The 20,459-nt window shown below is 46.1% G+C and overlaps 1 protein-coding gene across 4 annotated transcripts; it reads left to right on the top strand.

Moving 5' to 3' along the window:
- The first annotated feature begins 598 nt into the window (after positions 1-598).
- On the top strand, positions 599-19,566 carry PLA1A (phospholipase A1 member A). 4 transcript variants are annotated; one of them, XM_009689653.2, is made up of 11 exons: positions 599-771; positions 2,918-3,119; positions 4,388-4,565; positions 6,182-6,290; positions 9,703-9,804; positions 10,619-10,726; positions 11,609-11,776; positions 12,826-12,915; positions 13,359-13,467; positions 17,157-17,321; positions 19,075-19,566. In XM_009689653.2, exons 1-11 carry the CDS (start codon positions 618-620, stop codon positions 19,157-19,159), a joined length of 1,470 nt encoding a protein of 489 aa, XP_009687948.1. In that variant the 5' UTR covers positions 599-617; the 3' UTR covers positions 19,160-19,566. The 4 variants fall into 4 exon arrangements, with proteins under 4 accessions (XP_009687948.1, XP_068814301.1, XP_009687950.1 ...); XM_009689654.2 differs by having other exon boundaries at positions 602-771; positions 10,637-10,726; XM_068958200.1 differs by lacking the exon at positions 11,609-11,776 and having other exon boundaries at positions 10,637-10,726.
- The last annotated feature ends 893 nt before the right edge of the window (positions 19,567-20,459 follow it).

Below are 20,459 nucleotides of genomic sequence, written 5' to 3'. Positions count from 1 at the left end.
GGGGCATAACTGAGATCATCCGTTTGATTTCCTGTAGTATTCAAAATGCAGTCTCCAAAAGGAGTGAAGAGTGTCCCTGCCCCAAGAAATATACGGTCTGAGCGCATCGCAGCAGTTTGACCACTGTTTACCTTTTCACCTGTCTTTCCTCTCACTTTTCAGAAGCAATCTGTTGCTTTGCCTTTATTTGGCAGTCACTGGAACCTGACCAAAAGCAGAAATACAGGAAAAAGACAGCAGTGCAAAAGGACAATACCTAGAGCCAGGGCCAGTCAATTCTCTGTTACAAATCTTCCTGGCATGGACATACTGTGAAGCCTTATGACTAAGCAGTGTCTCCACTCAGAATATAGCAGACAGGGCTAGGTGACAAGGATAAAGCACATATTAACTCTGGTGGGTGCTGCAAATGATTTCACTAGCTGATTTCTGAAGTGATAACTTTGCCTCAGGGAAAGAGAAGTGGGGAGGAAAAGGGGTATCAGCATCTTTTTTAACTAAAATACCTGTGAAGCCCTGTGCTGAAACAGACTTTGGTCAATTAAGAGCAGAGGAGATTGCCCCTACCCTCCTTTCCCAAAAGAGCACAGGCCAGTTGATCATTAACAGTCAAGCTGATGAAGCAACTCCACAGTCCTGCCACAGTTGTTTTCCCCTATGTAGTCCTCGTACTTCTAGCGCTGTGGACTAACAGGAAGATGGCTGAGGATCTGAAGAGAAAGCCTCTAGTTGTTGTTGCTGTCATCTGGCTGCTCAGCTCAGCACAGGCAGGTAAGAAATACGTGACTACTTGTCAAGCAATTTAAGGTTTTACATAGAAGGCTCTGAATTCAATTCTCCTCAAATAACCTATGTTTCAAGAGATCTCTGCTACAATCCAGTTAGATGCCAGAAGACAGGGCAGTGCGGGAATGGCTCTTTCTTATCTCATGCTTTGATTCTGTCAGTGATTTTGTTCCACTGACCTCATTTAAAAGACTGATCCAAGATTACCCTAAAGAGCAAGGAAGTGGAGGACTACTTGACCTCTGGCATCAGCATCATCTGCCATGAATGCTGAGCAGTTCTAATCTGAATTACTCAAGAGAAAATAAACAGAAGCCACACTTCTATTTCTTTCTTTAATTGTATTGTATAAGGTTCAGCACAAAGAAGCAAGATTTAACACAGATCCTTTCTGGCCCTTATGCCATGTTTTGCCTAGCTATTGTAAAGTATTTTTTAATGGGAATAGTCAGCAATTAGGAAGCCGGTGGCTTTATTTTTTTTGCTATTTTATTGCATGTGCAGATTCAAGGCCGTTTCACTTCCTCCAGTCCATGAAGGGAAGGGGCATGCATTGTCATTTCAGCAGAATGCAGCTATGCCAATTCATACAGCAATATTTTTTAGGCCAGAAGGGATCGTTTAATCAATTAATTGACATTCAGCTAATCACAGGCTAATAAATTTCATACCATTAGTCCTCCAGTAAACCCAGCGTTTTGCCTTCAACAAGCCTTCCAAAATGGCAGCCAGTCCTACTCTGAAGTGGTATTGTTGGAGGTATGGTCCCCTTCTTTGGGACAACAGTACGAGGTGGACAATCCAGCTCTTCTGTGGTCAACCTGTTCTACTCACTAGCCATACATACTGCTAAACTTCTTTATTTATTTCTAGGCTAAATTTGTCCAGTTTTGTATTAGTCATAGGTTTGCACCCTTGTGGCAGAGGAGGCCAACACTGTCCTGGGCTGCGTCAGGAAGAGCATTGCCAGCAGGTAGAGGGAGTTGATCCTTCCCTCTGCTCAGCACTGGTGAGGCCGCACCTGGAGCGCTGTGTCCAATTCTGAGTTCCCCAGTACAAGAGAGACGTGGACATACTGGAGCAAGTCCAGCAAAGGGCCACAAAGATGATTAAGGGACTGGAGCATTTCTCATATAAGGAGAGGTTGAGAGAGCTGGGAACTGTTTAGCCTGGAGAAGAAAAGGCGCAGGGGGGATCTTATCAATGTTTATAAATATCTGATGAGAGGGTGTAAAGAAAAGAGAGCTAGACTCTTCTCAGTGGTGTCCAGTGACAGGGCAAGAGGCGATGGGCACAAATTGAAACACAGGAAATTCCACTCAAACATAACAAAATACTTCTTCACAGTGAGGCTGGTTGCCCATTAGAACAGGTCAGCCAGAGAAGTTGTAAAGTCTCCATCCTTGGAGATATTTAAAACCCAAATGGACATAGTCCTGGGCAACCTTCTGTAGCTAACCTTGCTTGAGCAGGGGAGTTGGATCAGATGATCTCCAGAGGCCCCTTCCAACCCCAACTATTCTGTGATTCTGTGAGGATTTTTCTTTGCTGGCTAAATGAAAATGCCTTACAGTAGCTGCCTTTTTCTTCCCATAAAATATTCTCGTCCTTTAAACTGATCATCACCGAATCATTTTATCAGCAGCATTGTCATCTTTATTTCTGGATTTTTGACACAAATGTCAGAGAGACTTGTACCTTCTAGTTAGCCTAGCAGAATGCAAACAGAAATATTCCCAATCAACGGTGACTACCTATTAGCAACTTTTTTTTTTTTAAGAATAATAGCCCGCTCATAAATGTACTTAGTTGCTGTTCCATGCAGCTGATTTGGAAAAAAAAATCATGTCATTCACATCTCAGTAAAACAACTCTCAGAACTCAAGGTTATCGTGACGCCTACACTTATCTTCTCCAGCCAGAGCAGGAACTCCCTCAAAGAATAGACACAACCTTATTGGACAAGACCTGTTTTCCAGAATAGGTTGATGTTGATTTATCTTCTGTCTCTTTACTCTTCATTAATAAAACCCAAACTGCTATCTTCATTTCCTCAGGGAATTAGAATGGCCTTTTTTTCTCCATTGCACAGACACAGGCTAGGTATACTTCTCACTCCCTTTCATTGCAGGAAATACAGACAAAGTCTTAGAGCATCTCTGCACTGACTTCCAGAGAGCAAATTTCCTGCGGGGCAGTAAACTTAAGGTCCAGTTTCTTCTATTCACCTCCTCCAGACCCAGCTGTGGGGAGCTGATTTTTGCTGACGATAGCATCAAGAACTCCAGTTTCAATAGCAGCCTGGAAACCAAGATCATAATCCATGGCTTCAGGTGAGAGAAAAAAAAATAACTGTGTCTAAGTTTATGCTAGTACATTAAACGCTGACATTGCTACATTAAACGGGCCTGGCATGGAAACTCCCCGTCCACATGACCCTCAGTCTCCCCAGCAGAGCAGCTGTGGGCAAAGTGCCTGCTAAAAACAATGTCTGGAGTGCTCCAGCTCCCAAACTGTACCTGGGAGTTTTCTGGGAGAGTGCTGGTGGGTGAGGGCCAGAAGCATGGAAAATGCTGCTAACTATTCTCATTCCAGCATAACTTTATGTCCTGCAGCTTGTGACCAGCTGCCTATCTGGTGTGTGTTTCACATTTTCTGAGCCTAAAACAAAATCTAGAAAATTATTTTCCTTCTTTCTTTCTTCCTTTCAATTTCTTCTCTCTCTTCCCCCTTTTTATTTAATAAGTCTTGTCTTCAAGATACTATTCCCTTTCAGTTGTGTCCTTGCAACTCAGGTCCTGACTCATCAATACCCTGGATTGGTCAGCCCTGTGAGACACGTTGTACTTCTAATCTTGAAAATGTAAAGATTTGAGCCAGGTTTCTGTAAGCTATCACATTTTGCAAGCTTATTCTACTGTGCCATTTTCCAGCCAGCTTATGAACATGTAACATTATTTGTTTTGAAGTGCAAAAGCCTGAATGGAAAGTGCAGAGAAAAACATAATGAAACCGCAAAAGGTGTTACAGGAGCTTTTCAGAAAAACAGCTGTTCCCCTCATATGATACAGCACCCCCCCCCCCCCCCCACACACACACACACCAGGTGCTGTTAACGGAAACAGGCAGGATACAGCCTCCTCCGTTTTCCCGGTATTCTATATGGATATAGACTTTTTTATCTTCTGCAGAGGAAGAAATGTAGCAGTGAGATTAGGTGATTTGACCAAGGATTTCTTGCCAGTTGATTGCGGAGCGGGAGCCAGGTGCTCCTGGTCAGTTCACTTTCCCCACGTGGCTCTTGTGGTGGCCAACTGAAGCACCACAGCAAGACCAAGATTTCAGTCTGAGCCCAGCAAATGTTATTCTCACTCATTAAAATATCTAGTTCCTTTCTGAATCAGCCTGTGCTGGAAAGAGTTTGTTACTAGACTGCAGAAAAGAAATGCGAGGTGTGGCTGTCTGGCAACAGAAAAAACTTTCATGAACCATCTGGCCACGCCCTCTGAGATATGTGAAGCTCCAGCACCAGTAAACAACACACTGGCACATGCCCTGCTTTGGAAGACGCCTAACAAACTTGTTTCTCATGACTCGGCAGGGCTTTGGGTACCAAACCTTCCTGGATTGAAGGGCTCGTCCGTGCCATACTGCGTGCAAGCCAGGCAAACGTGATTGCAGTGGACTGGGTTTATGGGTCTACAGGAACCTATGCCTCTGCAGTGGAAAACGTCACACGGCTGGCCCTCTCCATCTCGCGCTTCATCAGCAAGCTGCTGGTAAGCTGCTGTGCGTTTCCAGTGGTGGGGGAACATGACCAGAGAACATCATTTGTGCAAAAAATCCAGAGAGCTGCTCCCAACCTGCTGACCCTAGGAGCTGGTCAAGCAGGCTCTTTATTCCGGAGTGAGCACTGTGTAGTGCTAAAGAGTTTTATTTATTTATTTATTTGTTTGTTTTTCCTTTCTTTCTCAGCCCAGGCTTGAGTGTGCCGCTGTTTTTCTTCTTTCTCTTGAGTTTTGACTTTTTCCTGGAAACACATTCCAGTTGTTAGCTACCTCTCCAAGCCCAGGACAAAGCTGCAGGGTGTCTTGGGTTATTGCAGGTCTATGCTTCACTGGACAGATCTTCCTCTTCTGCCAAGAAATTTTGTCCAGGGAGCTAGAGGGGGTGGGATTTGAGGCTATTTTACATTTGCTTTGGAGCTTCAGACATACTTCCCAGTGGCAGGAAAACCCTAGATGTGTCCCAGTTTGCTCATGTACAGCACAGTTGAACAACACTTACGCAATGAGGATGACACATCTTTGTATTTACCAGTCATGCGTAAACTCTCTCTGTGACATTTGCACTGCGGGCCCAGGCTGCGCACTGTGGGAGTTCCTAGGTATGCACCACATTGTGCAAAGTCACGCATTTCTATCCAGAAATATGGCAACTCTTGGAGCTGCTGTGTCATTAGGAGAAAGAGGGAGAGAGTAATAATGGGACTGTCACCCCACATTACTGCTCAGGTTGCCCAGTGAACAAATGACTGAGCTGCTATTCAGTCCTCACCATCCATTCTGTGGTTGTATTGAGCTCTAGTCTGGTACTTAAGGTCTTTCTCTGCCCAGCCTCTCCCCACTACACTACACCAGAGCACTATATTGTGCTTCTTAATAGCCTCAGTGCTGCTCCAAGATGTAGCCTCACCTATTTCAGAGGCAGCATTTGTCATCTCCCCCCATGCTCTCATGCAAAAAAACAAACAAACAAAAACCACACAGTAAAGTCCTGGGACATCAGAGTGGGTCAGACCTTGAGTCCTGTTGCACAGCATCCTCTCCCATTGTATGGTACTGCATCATGCAGAGCAGCCTGCAGCCAGCTGGATTCCTTTGGATGGTGGAATCCATTTTACATCATTTTACATCATGTCTAAGTGTCTGTGATTTACCTGACAGTTCAGCCCATGGATATAAACTTAAGCTCTAAAAATACAAACTTAAAATGATAATCAGGTTATGGGTATGATGGTGGCATAGAAGTGAAAGAACGTGATCTTCCTTTGGTTTACTGAGGAAGAGATTACTCACATGGGGAAGATGTGTCACTCAGCTGAGAGAGGAGGAACTTCAGTATAAACCAAGCTGTGGCGAGAGAAGCAACAGGCTGCATAATTATGAACAGGAGCATCTGACAGGCCTGGTTAGGGTTGGTTTTGCATCTGTGGACCCCAAGAAAGGCTCTGAAAAACAGTAAGGGCAATATCCATCATCTTTCCACATCTTTTTTGGTTCTCCACTATACACGTCAAGAGCAATGCTTTGTAAGAGTTATGGAGTGAGCTGGGACAAACGTATTTCAACGTTCTGCTACAGAAATGCTAAATCATATTATCATCAATCTGCAGGCCCTGGGAGTCTCAGGGACATCTATCCACATTATTGGGGTGAGCCTCGGTGCACATGTCGGGGGTCTGGTGGGGCACTTCCATGGTGGTCAGCTGGGACGGATAACAGGTATCGTAAAACTGGGTCTTGAGTCCTCACCTGCTGTTCAAGGGAGAGAAGGAAAGAGCAGGGAAGGGGATGCATCCATAGTGGTCCTTTAACTGCATAAGGGCTCATTAGGCCCAAGCTTATGGGCTTCTTAGCTTTAGAAGAGCTTGGCAATGCCTTTCAGTTGCCATTAGTCCCCCATCCACTGCCAAAAGAATGCATGTGTTTGCAAAAGGGTCCTTCTGCCTCTGCTCCACTCTTCAAAATGGTGCCAGCTTAGAAGAGTACTAGGCTGCAAAGCTCAGCTAGACCTGGTGGCTAGTGAAAACTTGCACTACCCACATGCTTTGCTTCCACCTTTTAGCGTGTATGGCCTCTGTGGTTCCTAAAATTAAAGTTCACAATGCATGTCACTGTGGGAGAGCAGCAAGAGTGGGCTGCTCTTCAAGGAAAAGTGAGCTGGGAACCAAAGGTGACAGCAAGGCAGGCAGGGGCAGTGCCCTCACTGACAAGGGACACGGTCCTATGGTACCTGGGCAGGAAGAGCAGAGCAGGTGTAGCGACAAGAACCAGGGTCAGCCACAGCCCAGTGATCATCAGGCTGGTCTGTAGTGATGAAGCAAGTCCAAGCTCAAGCAGGATGTAAAGTCAGGAAGACAACAGCAGGATCAGGAAGGCACAGGCTTGGGCATAGCATCCCTACGACACAGCTCAGGCAAGAGCCAAGGGCAAGAGTCTGCACTAACGTGGTGGGGGGGGGGGGGGGCCCGATGAGGCTACTTGCTGCTCTTCCTCACAACTTGGCGATTTTCACAGCCGACTGGTCCAAGGCCACCCAGTTGTACCATATCAGAGCTAGCTTTGATCATAAACAGTTTCACACTGCGGGTGTGAGGAAGAGGTTGTAGTTGGGTGGTTTACAGGCTGATCATGGCATTTAGAGCTTCCGGGTGCCCTCAGGGCCACGCCAGCCTTTATGCTTGGGGCATGCATAGACACACAGAACGATTTATGTGGGAAGGGACCTTAGGAGGTCTTTAGTCCAACCCCTCATGTGAAGCAGGGCTGACTTGCCAAGTTTCAGGGATCCCCAGGGATGGAGATTAATCCTGATGGATGGTAAAATGCCACAAATAAGAAACAGACACAAGGGCACCAAGAGGCTGAACACAGTTCCCAGTCTGCCGGGCTGCCTCACCGAGGTATCCTTATTAAGGGCCTCACGGCACACTCAGCAGGGCAGAACACAGAAACATTGGCTTGGCCTTCACACATCACAGCTACCCACACTGCATGCATGAAACACAGGCATTTCTTACCAGGAGATGATTTGCCAGGCTTTTTTTAAAGCTGTGAATGAAAGTATTTATTAGGAGGTGCTTTGGACAAACTCCTGCACTAGCATTTTGTGATCAGCAACATCTTCAGATGAGCGGAAGCACACTCTTCCGAAGGAAAGCATGGAAATTAATATCTCCTTCTCTAGAGATATTCAAAACTCACCTGGACACAATCCTGTGCAATGTGCTTTAGATGGCCCTGCTTGAGCAGGGGGGTTGGACTCAATGATTTCCAGAGGTCACTTCCAACCTTGGCCATTCTGTGATTCTGTGATTCTGTAATTAACCTCAGAGTCAGAGACTCTTCCTCTTTGTTTTCTACATGTAATAAAAACTCTGTAGGTTTATTTATTCCCTTCTTTTTCAGCTCTGCCACAAGACAATCCTTTTTCCATGCTCCTGATTGCCTTATGACTTCAAAGGTCCACTGGACGTTGTAGGCTCAAGTTCAGACTTAGCAGCTTAAGACAGGTGGAATCAGACCCAAGATATCTGTCTGATCTTATCCCCTACCCCTCTCACACCCATGCACGAACACACATATAGAGCAATGTGGTCCCAGAGCTATAACTTCCTTAAGTATTTTCAGTCACCTAAAAGGAGCTGTGAAGCAAAAAAAGAATGAAAGTCTTGAAGCTCAGAGCACAAATGCTTTTTTTATGAAGTGAGCTTCTTTGACCCAAGCTTGTTCCTGTGGATATCTCCTTGTGCAGGAAGGCAAATGGTACAGGAACTGGAATGGACAGCCCATACACAAAATTGCTGAAGAGCAATTTGTTTCAGTTCTTGCAGAAGAAATGACAAACCCTGAGGGATTTCAGCTGCATAGAGAGTTAAGGCTTCAGTGCATAGTTTGCTAAGCTGCTGAGGCTTTGTAGCTCTCAAAGAAGTTGATGCAGCTTGTGCTTGGAGGAGGTAGGCACAGAGAAAAGAGGATAGAAAAGTACTTGGCTTGGAGCTGTGGTGCTAGAACTAACTGCTGTTTATCTTAAATGTACCACCATCCTCAGGAATAACTTCAAGTTATACTGAAGAGCATTTTCAGTCTCTTCTAAAGTGTTTAGCTAAAACTCGATCTGTAGAAGCAGGAAGGGAACTTCCCAGCTTTTTGTATGTGTAAAGATGAAAGAACATGGAGGAAGGAAAAAAGGCAGTAAATTCTTCTTCTGATCGCTTCTTTTTATTAGCTTTTAGTTTTAGAAGGAATCAGAAAGACTTCTTATTTTTTCCCTTCTCCCCCTGCCCCCTTCACACATCAGTTTGTATTCTGTTGATACTGCCTTTTCCATAGAGAAATAATGGGACTGAGTCCAAGGTAGTGAAACAGGCAGCAGAGCTGCTTCTTAAACTGTTCCTCTTGCCTGGAGAGTGAAAAAAGTCTTGTGAGATGATTTTCCTAGGCAAAGTCAACAGGATAAACCTCAGCTAGAATAAGAAAATGATCGTTAACCTATTCCTTGGTACTGCCAAGGAGAAATTTCTTTACTCCTTTGACTCCCCAGAATTTGCTCTGGGAGCAAGTTTGAGACAAAAATGCAGATGGCTGCTTTTGAGAACTAGTTTTTATTTGTGTGGAGAGACCTCAGAAGCCCCTTTGTTTTAAGGACGTTTGACAGGTATCAAACCTTTGTAATATTGAGATTGGTTAATGCCCTGGATGCTGAATGCATCATCTTACTCATGGTCTTCAGTGACATTTCTCAGACTAGTGTTAATATAGATGACAGTACAAATAGGGAAACTGTTACAAGTATGACTGATTCTCTTTCATTGCAAGTCCAAGAGACATTCTGCACCCACTTCTGTCAGGGCAATTTGAAGCTTAATCATGACAAACTTGAGGTTTCATGTTTGAAGGCTGTTTGGTACAGAACTGCTACATGGGAGTGGATGTCTAGGAATAGTAGAGGACAAGGTAAGGAAGCTGTAGTGGAACTTAGTGGGAACAGAAAGCATTCTGGAGTATAATCAGTGCAACTTACCACTTCTGCCTAGCAACTTTTTTTAAAAGTTTGGATAAAATAATTGGTCCAGAAATAAGAAAGAAAGGACCTGAGGAGCGTTGCTTCAGATGGTTGTTTGATTTGTTACAGGCCTGGATCCCGCAGGCCCTAAGTACACCAGAGCCAGCCCTGAGGAACGCTTGGATCCTGGGGATGCCCTCTTTGTGGAAGCCATTCATACCGATGCTGACAGTAGGCTGGTTTCTATCCTCTTCAGACTGTGCTTCCATTCCTTCTGCCGTCATTATTGCTAAGGGTCATGTAGGTCATTGTCCCCTTTAGACCAGATGACCATGAGTTCAGGTCAACTCTGAAGATGTCTCTTGATTAGATAGGCTTTAATTAAAAGAGATGAAATCAGGGCAGGTGTCTATACCCCAGAACAATTCACAGCAACACAAGTGGAAACTTCCCTGCTGTAGACACAATCTTCCAGCAAATATTTCTTCCTTAATCCTGTTACATCAGAGGGAGTTTCTGTTAGTCCTGCTGTTGTGGCTTTTACCCAGCTGGAAGGAATTTACATGCCCATTCTTGCTTTGCTTTTTCACAGCTGATGTCAGAGAGGTGCCACTGCGAGCGCCCATGGAGAGAATGACAGAGTCAAATCCAGCATAACTCTCTACCAGCATAACTCTCAGTCATACTTCATAATCCCCCGTTATGGTGGTAGTCAATTGTGTTCCCATTTTACAGAGTCAGGAAACTGAGTCACAGACGCAGCAGTGTAGTCAAAGTTGCCCGTCATTTTGATGGGCAGGGCCAGGAGCAGAAGGCCTGTTGGTGCTTTCTGCTCCATGCAGCAGACCCCAGAGATGGCACTATCTGCACAATGCAGGCATGTAGGAAGAAAGGGGAAATCTGTTTTTGCTGTGTGAAAAAAACAGGTCGTGGGGGGTTAGTTGGGTCCAGCACTGCTAATATTCAACCCAGTTACTGGAGCCTGTGAAAAACGAGTAGAGTACAGCCTGAGGCAACAGAACAGTCAAGAATAAGACTGAAGCAGAATTTCACCTCCTTTCAGATTTTGGGATTCGGATACCTGTAGGCCACATCGATTATTTCGTCAATGGAGGCAAAGATCAGCCAGGATGCCCCCAATTCATCTCTGCAGGTGAGAACACTCTGTGGCCAAATAAAGGGCTTTCATAACCACTTAGCAGCCTGTGAAAATGCTGTTTAACAATCAGCTCCCACTACAGCCAGGGCAGGCATCAAAACAGGACAATATATTTGTAAAGACACATGGCAGCAGAGCTTCATGGCTCACATCTCCTCACAGAAGTACAAGCAGCTGGAACAAAAAGCACATACAAGTCAAGTCTCTTGGCAGTACTGCTGGCAGGAGATGTGATTTTGGTGACACCTTGGTATGAGCCAAAAACCTAGCACCAATAGAGTTACATCAACAAGGAAAACATTTTTGTCAGACAGGCTGTCAGGTACTACTGGCAGAAGCTCATTTTTGTTTCCATGCGGCAAGCTGTGTCTATACTTAGAGAGCTAGCTTATACAATTATTGCCTTTTCCTTCTAGAGAGCAGGACTTTACACAGTAAACAGCGTGGATAAATACTCAAATACCTTCTGGATGAGCCAGCTCCACGGAGGGTCAGGTGACAGGGGACACCTAGGTCATGTTGCATCCCACAGCAAGGTCACAGTGCAGGTGAGAGTCAGGGCTATCGTACTCTGATCTTAGAGATCCTGGGGCCTTATCGATGGCACGCTGACAGAGACAAGGCAGCTTGTGGTTCCTCTCTTCTGGTGCACTCTGCTAGTGTAGGAGGTGCATTTCCAAATTCCTGTGTGACTTCCGTTGTAGAGGGATATAAGCTTTTAGTCACAGAGGTACTCTGCAAAACATTATTTGATGTGGAGGACGTTGCTTCAGAATCAGTAGTAGTGTTTAGTGACCGTAGGTTCCTTAGAAACATGCAGGAAGGCTAAAGCAGACTGCCCATGGCTGCTTTTCCCTGAATACATTTTTCTTACAGGCTACAAGTATCTGATCTGTGATCACATGAGGGCAGTACATCTCTATGTCAGTGCCTTGAAACATTCCTGTCCTATTGTGGCATTCCCATGCACAAGTCTTCAAGATTTTTTAAACGGACACTGCCTGGACTGTGTTGACCCCTTTGTGGCCTCCTGTCCTAGAATAGGTATGGTACCAGTATGAGACCTTCATGGGGCAGGGAACCATCCATTCCTGAAAAAGTCTCAGTGCAGAGCATGGCATGCGCTTCAGATTTATCTGAGCAGGATTTGGTTAGCATCTCTTTGAGGATGATGAGAAACTTCTGTTTTCAGGCTTCCATAGAGAAACCCTAGAAGCTCATATATTACCTGAGGTAGAACACCAACACCTTGAACATTTCTGATCTTTAAACATTTCATAGGGTCCAGAAATAAATTGAAAGAGTCTCCAGAATCACTCGCTGGGCAATCAGCTCAAAAAGGTTGTCTTGTTTAGAGAAGCAACTGGAATTTTTAGCCGAAGCCGTAATTCCCATTCTTCTGCAAACCACTTGCTGTTGCTATCTCACTTCCTTCTCACAAAGCTCCTGCCATGGCACCCCAAGGATGGCTGCACCCTTGGATTTGGAAAAGGCAATACCTGCCTCTTGTAGGTTTCTGAAACTGGGCTGTACCAAAAGCCCTCTCGTGCTGCTGTTTGGAGTTTGGCACCAGAGGAATATAAGGAGAGGCCTCTTTTGGTATAGGGGCTCCCCCTCCTCATGTCTCCAAAGTCAAACGGTCAGCTTGTCTGTGGTGCAGGCCTCGCACTACGGCTCTCTTCTCAATTGATCCAGAAATCCTAGTTGCCAGCACCTTTGGCTTGGGTTGTCATTTATGTCTGTATTCAGCTTCCTGACTTGGTAGGTTTTAGTCCCACTCATTTTGCACAGGTGCAAATGATGCCACAGTTTGTTAGCAGAGAGATAAAACAAAGCCATTTGGAGGTACTCCGCTGCTGATTACCTGGGGTAGCCAGAGTAGAATTTCCTGTTAACCTGATGTTAACCTGTCAAATGGGCACCACAAATTTGTGTTTGCTCTCATTTGCGCTGGTATAAAGAAAGGATCTATCCTGCAAGGCAGTGGAGTGGACAGGGTGAGAGTGAGAGGGGTGAATGAGGCCAATTATGTCTCTGTTCTGGGTCACTGATGGCTGTCCCTTCACCTGAAATGGCTTTATTTCCTCCTGCAGGTCTGCTGGAGCAGGCAGGTGTCAACATGAGAAAGCTGCCCAAGGAAGTGAAAGTTTATTTAATGACTAGTCCCTCAGCCCCATTCTGTGGTAAGTAGCAAAGAGAAAAAACAAATTAGAAGGGGATTGGTTAAATGAGGCAGATTCTCTGGGGAAACAAGGTAGTTGCAACCTATCATCCTCATCAAAAACAGAGCAGATGCTCTGAGAAAGACCGCTGAAGAGCAATAACCCTGCACCTCTCCCCATAAAGCCTTTTCCAATGGGTTTACTAGTGTGGGCACAGCCTCGGGTTACCACAGCCTCATGGCTTCAGGTCTGAAGTAAGGATAATGAAAATGCCTGTCTGTTTACAATGGACTATGCAGACTTGCCCACTGTGTCTCTTATATGGTAAATATATGTCTGTCTTTCTTATGTCTGCTTAATCTTCTCTGTGCTTGTGGGGCCAAGTGCTGGAGGCCTTCCTTTGGCAGGGTTGATCCAGCGTGCAGTATTTGCTCTCACCCCTGTCTCCTTTGCCTTTTGCCCAGTCCATCACAGCCTGGTCGAGTTCCACTTGCAGAAGAGAAGAAACACAGTCACCAACATTGAGATCACTTTCTGCAGCAACAGCACCAAGGACACTGCGAAGATCACCATGTGAGTGACAGTTCATGTTTCTGGCCTAGTTTTCCCAGCTCCATGTGTGAGGACGTTTACCCCAGTCCAAGAAAGGCGCAATGGTAACATATTGCCCTTAATGCAATCACTGTGTGGCGAACCATGTTTCTCCTTGAGTCCCTCCACATTTACCTTAAATGCTGTCCAGAATCAGGTATGTGCTACCGTTATTCAGTAACCTTGGCTAGGTCCATCTCTTCTAAGAGTGCACAGAGCAGTGGGTATACTCCGGGATACCAAAATTTTTGTGTGGTTAAAATGGTTCCTTTTCCACACCATACCCTTACCTTGTGCCAGTTCAAATCGCAATCACTGTCAAATAGTTATTAGCCCTACTTTGCCAAACTTGGATGGCTACAGTAAGCTCCTATCCACCAGACGTTTCAGACTGGCAGACTTAGTGGCTCACATGTTTCTCTCTATGCCCATTAGGACAGCAGTTGCAAAGAGGAGACAACTGCATCTCTGCCCAGTCAGAAGTATGTCACAGAATCTCAGAATGGTTGAGGTTGGAAGGGAGAGATCATCTAGTCCAACCCCCCTGCTCAAACAGGGTAACGTCCAGTGGCTTATTGCCCCTGCAGTAACTCAGCAAAACTCCCAGGCTCCCGTTGTAAGGGAAAAAAAAATCCATTGGTAGGGGACCAAGACCACATAGGCAGACAGTTGCATCTCTCTTGAAAACATCACCCTCTTCCAAACAATATCTGAATTAAAGGACCAGACCCAGCATGCTGTTGCCCCAGCCCTTGCATAACTGGGGATCTCCCCACCACAGAGAAGTTCCCCAGAAGACTTGTAACAGCTTCCTGCCCACTGCTGCGGCCTGGGAGGCACAGTGCAGACTTGCAGCTAGTATACGCTACTGGCTATTTCAGAAAAGCAGGCTGACTGACTGCTAAGGACTCCAGCCAGCTCTCCCAGGATCACTGGGGCTCCAATACTGGCTCCCACACGGTCCTTACTGCTAAGCCGAAAGACTGCGGCCTGAAGCTTGGAACTGCATTAGTTTAGTCCTCAGCACCAGGAGTTAGGGGGGTGAGATCTGGGGAAGGTGAGGCCTGCTCCAGGGTGCCCTCCCACTGTTGCCAGCCACTTGGATTTCCTGCCTAGTATTGCAATTTGGAGTTTACACTCCAGCCTGATGGAGCTAAGCCTATCTAACCCTTCCCCAAGACAAAAGCATGTCCAAGTAGCCCTGGAAACTTGGAGGCCAAATCCTCCTTTTCCAAAGGTACAGGAGAGAGGAAACAGTAACACCCAGGTCAAGTCAGGACCCGTAATTTGCTCAGGAGAATATGCAGCACTTCTTTCGCTGTTGTCAGACATGTGATATTTCATACCTGTCCGGCAGGAGGCATATGAGCTCTGGAGAGAAAGGTTGTCCAGGGAAGTGAGACAAGCAGGCAGTCCCAAGGCTTTACTGTACTGGCAAGTTTTAAGGTGACAGTAGAGTTATAGCAAGGTAACGTTACCTGTCCAGAAGGCATTGTTACCCTAGGAGGACAGCAGCTCTATCTGTTTCATTTAAGCCTCTCTGATCAACAGCATAAGGCTAAACTGAAAAATTTACTTATAGCAATAAACCTACAGATTTGAGGGTGTACATTGAGACAACCCTGTTAATTCACACTATAGCTAAGAGCAAAGAAACTTTCCCCTCCAGGCGAGGCCAAATCACCCAGTGCAGTCAAGCTCACAACATCAAACAGGCATCTAAACATATATTCACATGTTGTGGTTTAGGCACTGATTAATAACTGATTAATCACTGACTTATCATTTCAGCTGATCTGACTTGTATTTCAGCCTGCAGTTCCCAGGAACTACACAGGGACTTGGGAGTGTTCACTCAGTCTCATACCTTCAGCGGGTGACTTGAACAGTTGTCCCCTGCCTCACTGCTGTTCAGTCCTCTCCCAAATACCACTTCTGATCCCACTCCTTGGGATGCCACTCCCCTGCACATGCTGTTCAGAGTCCCCCAAGAGACAGGTTCCCCGGCCCCACTGATGCCAAGGGGCTGACAGAGCAAGGAGCTCATTACACAGCACACTTCCTAGCTGCATTACCATTGCTCACGTGTCACGTGGTGTAAAACACAATGTCATCCCCCACACCCAAGAAAGCATACTTCTGAAGGTCTGTTCAGTTAGCCAGAGTCCTATCCAAAGTCTTTGTAGGTTTGGATCAAATGTTAATTCCAGGAGTAAATCTCATCAACCCATTTAACGCTATTATGCCCCTCTGCCCTATAGTAGGGCTGGGTCCTGCCTGTGGATGACAGGCATCAGAGACAGATTCTCCTCAGTTTGTTTTCCATTTACTGTCCATTATTCACTTTTATAGCCACAATTCCTATTTTTGGCAGCTTCAAGCTTTACACAGTCAGACACATGTATTGTCCATGATCCACCAGTGCAGTCTAAGGAAAGACTGGTTGCTGTGGTTTTGGGTTGGCCCCACTGGCCTAGGAGGACTCTGAGTCCCTCCCTTGGCCTGTTCTCTGGAGCAGCTTTGGCCAACAGAACTATAGCCTGTTCCAGACCCTTTTCTCACGTCTCCCCTTCTCCTACTGTCACGTTCCTGAACAGGCAAAGTCAGCCAGGCACTCCTGGGATTGCTCTGAGTCAGCTAAACACATATTCCTCACAAGCACAGGGAAATTGGTCTTCCTGTGTAACACCGGGCTCCTGGAGGTGCCCCATAGAGCAGACATAAGAAGGCCCATAGGCTGCACTCCATGTAAGGGAGACAGCCCATCTAGGTAAAACAGCTGGGCAGCATTGCTTTGTAGCAGAAGGTCTGCCGCTTGGCTCTGATCATTAGCTGCTTCTTCCACATCTGGCCTTTCTCAGTTCTTGCTACTTGGGATAAGAGCATAAGGACAGGCAAAGGTCCCTCTGTCCAAGCATCCTACCTTCCACGTGGTCTAATGCCTCGAGAAGAGCGTAAAAGGCAATATAAACATGTGGCAATGCTTCCCCCAAGTATTTTCCCAATGTCTAAATAATTACAGCTCAGGGACTTTCTGAGCCAAAGGTGAAATCTTTGGTTTTAATAACTCCCAGCGGCTGTATCTTCCATGAACTTGTCTAGCCCCTCTCCCTTGAACTTGTGTAAGCTTTTTAGCATCCACAACATCCTATATCAAGGCTTTTTACAGCTTGAAAGCAATGGTACCTTGTGCAGTGTGCAGTTTTAAGCCTGCCACCTGTTAGCTTCCTTTGATGACCTCCAGTTTTTTGTACTGAAAGAAATGCTGAACAATCAATCCCTATGCATGCCATTTGTGATTCAAAGACGACACTGATCATATCTACCACTTACCTCTCTAGCAATCTGGGCAGCGTTGCAATCTATAGGCTATTAGCAGGAAGAGTTGCTGTAATTATGTGACAGAAGAAAGGATATTTATACATAAAAGTTTCTGACTACAGAGGTGAAACAAGGAGAGAGGGACAAAAATAACGTTAGATCCCAGATTCTCAGGCAATGCCTTGATTTTGATAGATGAGTCTTCTCACTCGTTTTGTTATGTGAGGGGTTCACATTAATATTTCTAGGTTCCTCTGACATTTCAACAAATCTGAAACCCACTGACCTTATGGACTGCATCTACAGTTTGATTAAATGCTCTCCCTCACAACTCTCACTCTGCCTTCCAGACATAAGCAGCAGAAGATGGGCAAACGGCTTCTGGCCCACAGAGTTCCTCTCTGCCAGATAAGCAATGTGACACTGAAGTATCTCCCCAGGGATCGATTTTGGAGGAAGGATGAGTCATCCATCATCGGCAAGTTCTGCACAGCCTCGCTGCCCCTCACTAACAAGTAAGCCACAGAAATATCCCTCAGGGTTCTGCTGTGCCTATGGATAGAGCCTATAGCTTGAACCAATGCATTCTTACATCAGCTTAGACAAACGTGTAGAGGGGTCTCTCACATCCCCACTATGTCCTTATGTAAACCGTTTGCTACCTGCGAGGGAGAAAAACTGCTGGGTTTCTTCAGTTCTTCATCCAGGACAAAAGTGTTGTGCCATGGAAGGAAAATGGCTGCCATTCACACCTTGAATACACCTAAGTCACAGACCATGACAAAAGCTTGGCCAACTAGGTATCATTCTTTTGCCCTTGCTTGCTTGCCCTCTCCCCTGCCTACAATGGGACCCATTTTGAGACATGCCAGGCACTCATATTTTTCAGGATGAGACAGTAGAAGACATGTAATACATTTTCGCTTCTTACACTGCATAGATTTATAAAGCACTGAGGCTAAAGACAACCATTTTGACGTTGCCTGGGCCAGGCACTACAGAGTACTTTGCCTTCAGCCTTAATTAATTTCTCCAGGGTAAAAGCAGCCAAGTCCTTCTCACCCTGAGAGAGGTAATGGACTTCTCCTATAATACAATATTTTTGCCAGTAGTTTTGTAGACCCAGAGTTCTTGCAAGCAGGGCAAAATAGCTGGGTCTATACTGACACATTAAACTGATTATCTGTATTGCTGCTGAGCTAACTCTTATCCGGGCTCCAACCTGAAGCAAGCTAGCGGGCACTCTCAAGTAGGGAAACCCAGAAGCAGAAGGGGGTCTGGCTAACATTCAAATTCTGTCTCCACAGGCAATAGCGAAACTCAAGCCCAAGGCAGTAAAAACATAGCCAGGAGGCCCGGACAGGGATAGGTGTTTCTAAGTAAATGCCAGGCACTCCCTTGAGTGTAAGGATTATTCCTTACTAGCATGCTCTGCAGAACAAAGCACTCTAAAAGTGGGATGTAGGTGCAGGTACACGGCTTTATGCCACTTATGAATGGGATGACATGGCACACTGCCTTGAGCGTGTACTAAGAATCACAGAATCGTTTAGGTTGGAAGGGACCTCTGGAGATCATCTAGTCCAACCTCCCTGCTCAAGCAAGGTCCTCTAGAGCGTATTTCCCAGGATCACATCCAGACGGGTTTTGAATATCTCCAGGGAAGGAGACTCCACTACCTCTCTGGGCAACCTGTTCCAATGCTCTGTCACCCTCACAGTGAAGAAGTTTTTTCTCAGGTTTAGGTGGAACTTGCTGTGGTTCAGTTTCTGCCCGTTGCCTCTTGTCCTGTTGCTGGGCACCACAGAGAAGAGACTGGCCTCATCTTCTTGACACTCCCCCTTCAGATACTTGTACACGTTGATGAGATCGCCTCTCAGTCTTCTCTTCTCCAGACTGAACAGGCCCAGCTCTCGCAGTCTTTCTTCCTAGGAGAGGTGCTCCAGTCCCCTGATCATCTTTGTAGCCCTGCAAGCGCTGGCATCAGCTGTGATGCAGGTGGAGAGCTGTAGGATTGCACAGGTTCACAGATGCTCTCTTATCTCAAAATCAGAAACACTCAGAGCAACAAAGATACTGCTGGGAGAGGGCAGTGGAAGGGTGAGAGGCACAACCCCCCAACTCCTCTGGCAAACTTATTCCAGCTGGGGCACAGCATACCCTTGCAAAAGCAGCCCAAGGTCCATCAGCAGCTTGCTTGCTTCTGTGTTAGGATAGCAATCTCTGCCTGCTCAAACACAGCCTGACTTCCCTGTGTTCCCCCCGCAGTGGGACAACGTTCTGCCTGCCCTGGAACCTCACCCTCCCTGGCAACACAGACCTCACCTTTGAGCTGCCTGCTGCCTGTGCCTAGCACTGCCTCCTGAGCAGGCAGGCGTACCTGAAACAGAAAGGAGTCCAAAACCTATTGCTTCTCCCTGCTCATGGACAGTACTTTGACCACGAAGTATTGAACTGGATGGGTTTTTTACTCCCTGCATTAGGGATAGGACGTCTAGGAAAAGAAACGTGCAGTACATCAACAAGGGCATGATGCATTCATTACAGCAAGCTCTCTCAGTTGAAAGGGTGGACTGGGACTTTTATCTCACCATTTCTGTCCCCAGCTCTGAAAGCAACTCTGGGCAAGTCATTTAATCTCAATGTTTGGATCTATAAGAAAGAAAAAGTGGAGATAAATGTCAGTCTTCCCACACAGGGAGTGCTGAGATGGTTCATTGGTGTATTATTAAAGCTTCCAAAAATCTTTGTATTAAAGGTGCAAGGTATTCTTTTTCCTCAGCACAGGGGAACTATGTTAGCCAGCACCCTCCGTGCAAAACTCACTAGTCCCACCTACAAGACACTTTCAGAGTGAGACCCAATTGATTTCGTGTTAGTACTCCTGCCAAGTAATCAGAATGGATCTCCTTCCCCTCAGAGGACTGGAGGAGCTCTTCTGGCTGCTGGCTTGTTCTCTGTGAAGCTCACAGGAAGTGAAACAGACGCCAGGGGCGCGGTAACGCACTTACATCCATTTTGTATTGCTTTGAACAACTACCCAGAATAGAAGGCAATACGAGCAGAAAAGAGCCTCTTAGCTACAGGGCCAGCAAACACAAACTAGTCCCAGGAACTCAGTGTAGCCCTTCAGACCTGGAAGGGTAACAGAGGTCTGGACGAACTGGCTAGAAGACTACAATGTGAGGGACATGTTGACACGCACAGGGACAGCCCTCACTCATCCACCCATTTTCCATTCTCCATCCCCCCCACCACCCTGATGTATCGGTAAATTAAAGGACAAAAGTCTTCCATCACTTTTGGCCACAAAATACATCTTCTGTAGATCACAGTTTCTGGATCCCTGGACTGGCTTCACTGGGTGATCCAAAACTGCACCAGGAACACTATGGTCAGGAAAGAGGGGCGTGTGAAAGGCGTTTCTGCCTTGAGAAAGCCTCAGTCACTTGGCATGAGCTGTCACTACTGCTCCACTAGACTTGCCACTGCAATTAGCTCCTGCCCTCAGCTCATACCCAAGTTTTTGGGCCTTGCCATGTGGCTGTTTGCAGGGTTAGTTAAAAATTCCATCTCCAGCGTACTCTCAGGAGAGGGTTAGAGCCCAACTCTGACAAGCTAGCATAGCACTTAGTTAGCTGGTGCCATGACTG

Source organism: Struthio camelus, chromosome 1, assembly GCF_040807025.1.
Source record: "Struthio camelus isolate bStrCam1 chromosome 1, bStrCam1.hap1, whole genome shotgun sequence".
NCBI classification, from domain to species: domain Eukaryota; kingdom Metazoa; phylum Chordata; class Aves; order Struthioniformes; family Struthionidae; genus Struthio; species Struthio camelus.
This window is presented reverse-complemented; position numbering and strand designations above follow the sequence as displayed.

Coding starts and splice junctions, on each gene's coding strand:
- PLA1A (XM_009689653.2), top strand. CDS start 618: ATGAAGCAACTCCACAGTCCTGCCACAGTTGTTTTCCCCTATGTAGTC. Junction 4,566..6,181: donor GCTTCATCAGCAAGCTGCTG/GTAAGCTGCTGT, acceptor ATCAATCTGCAG/GCCCTGGGAGTCTCAGGGAC. Junction 11,777..12,825: donor GGCCTCCTGTCCTAGAATAG/GTATGGTACCAG, acceptor TTCCTCCTGCAG/GTCTGCTGGAGCAGGCAGGT.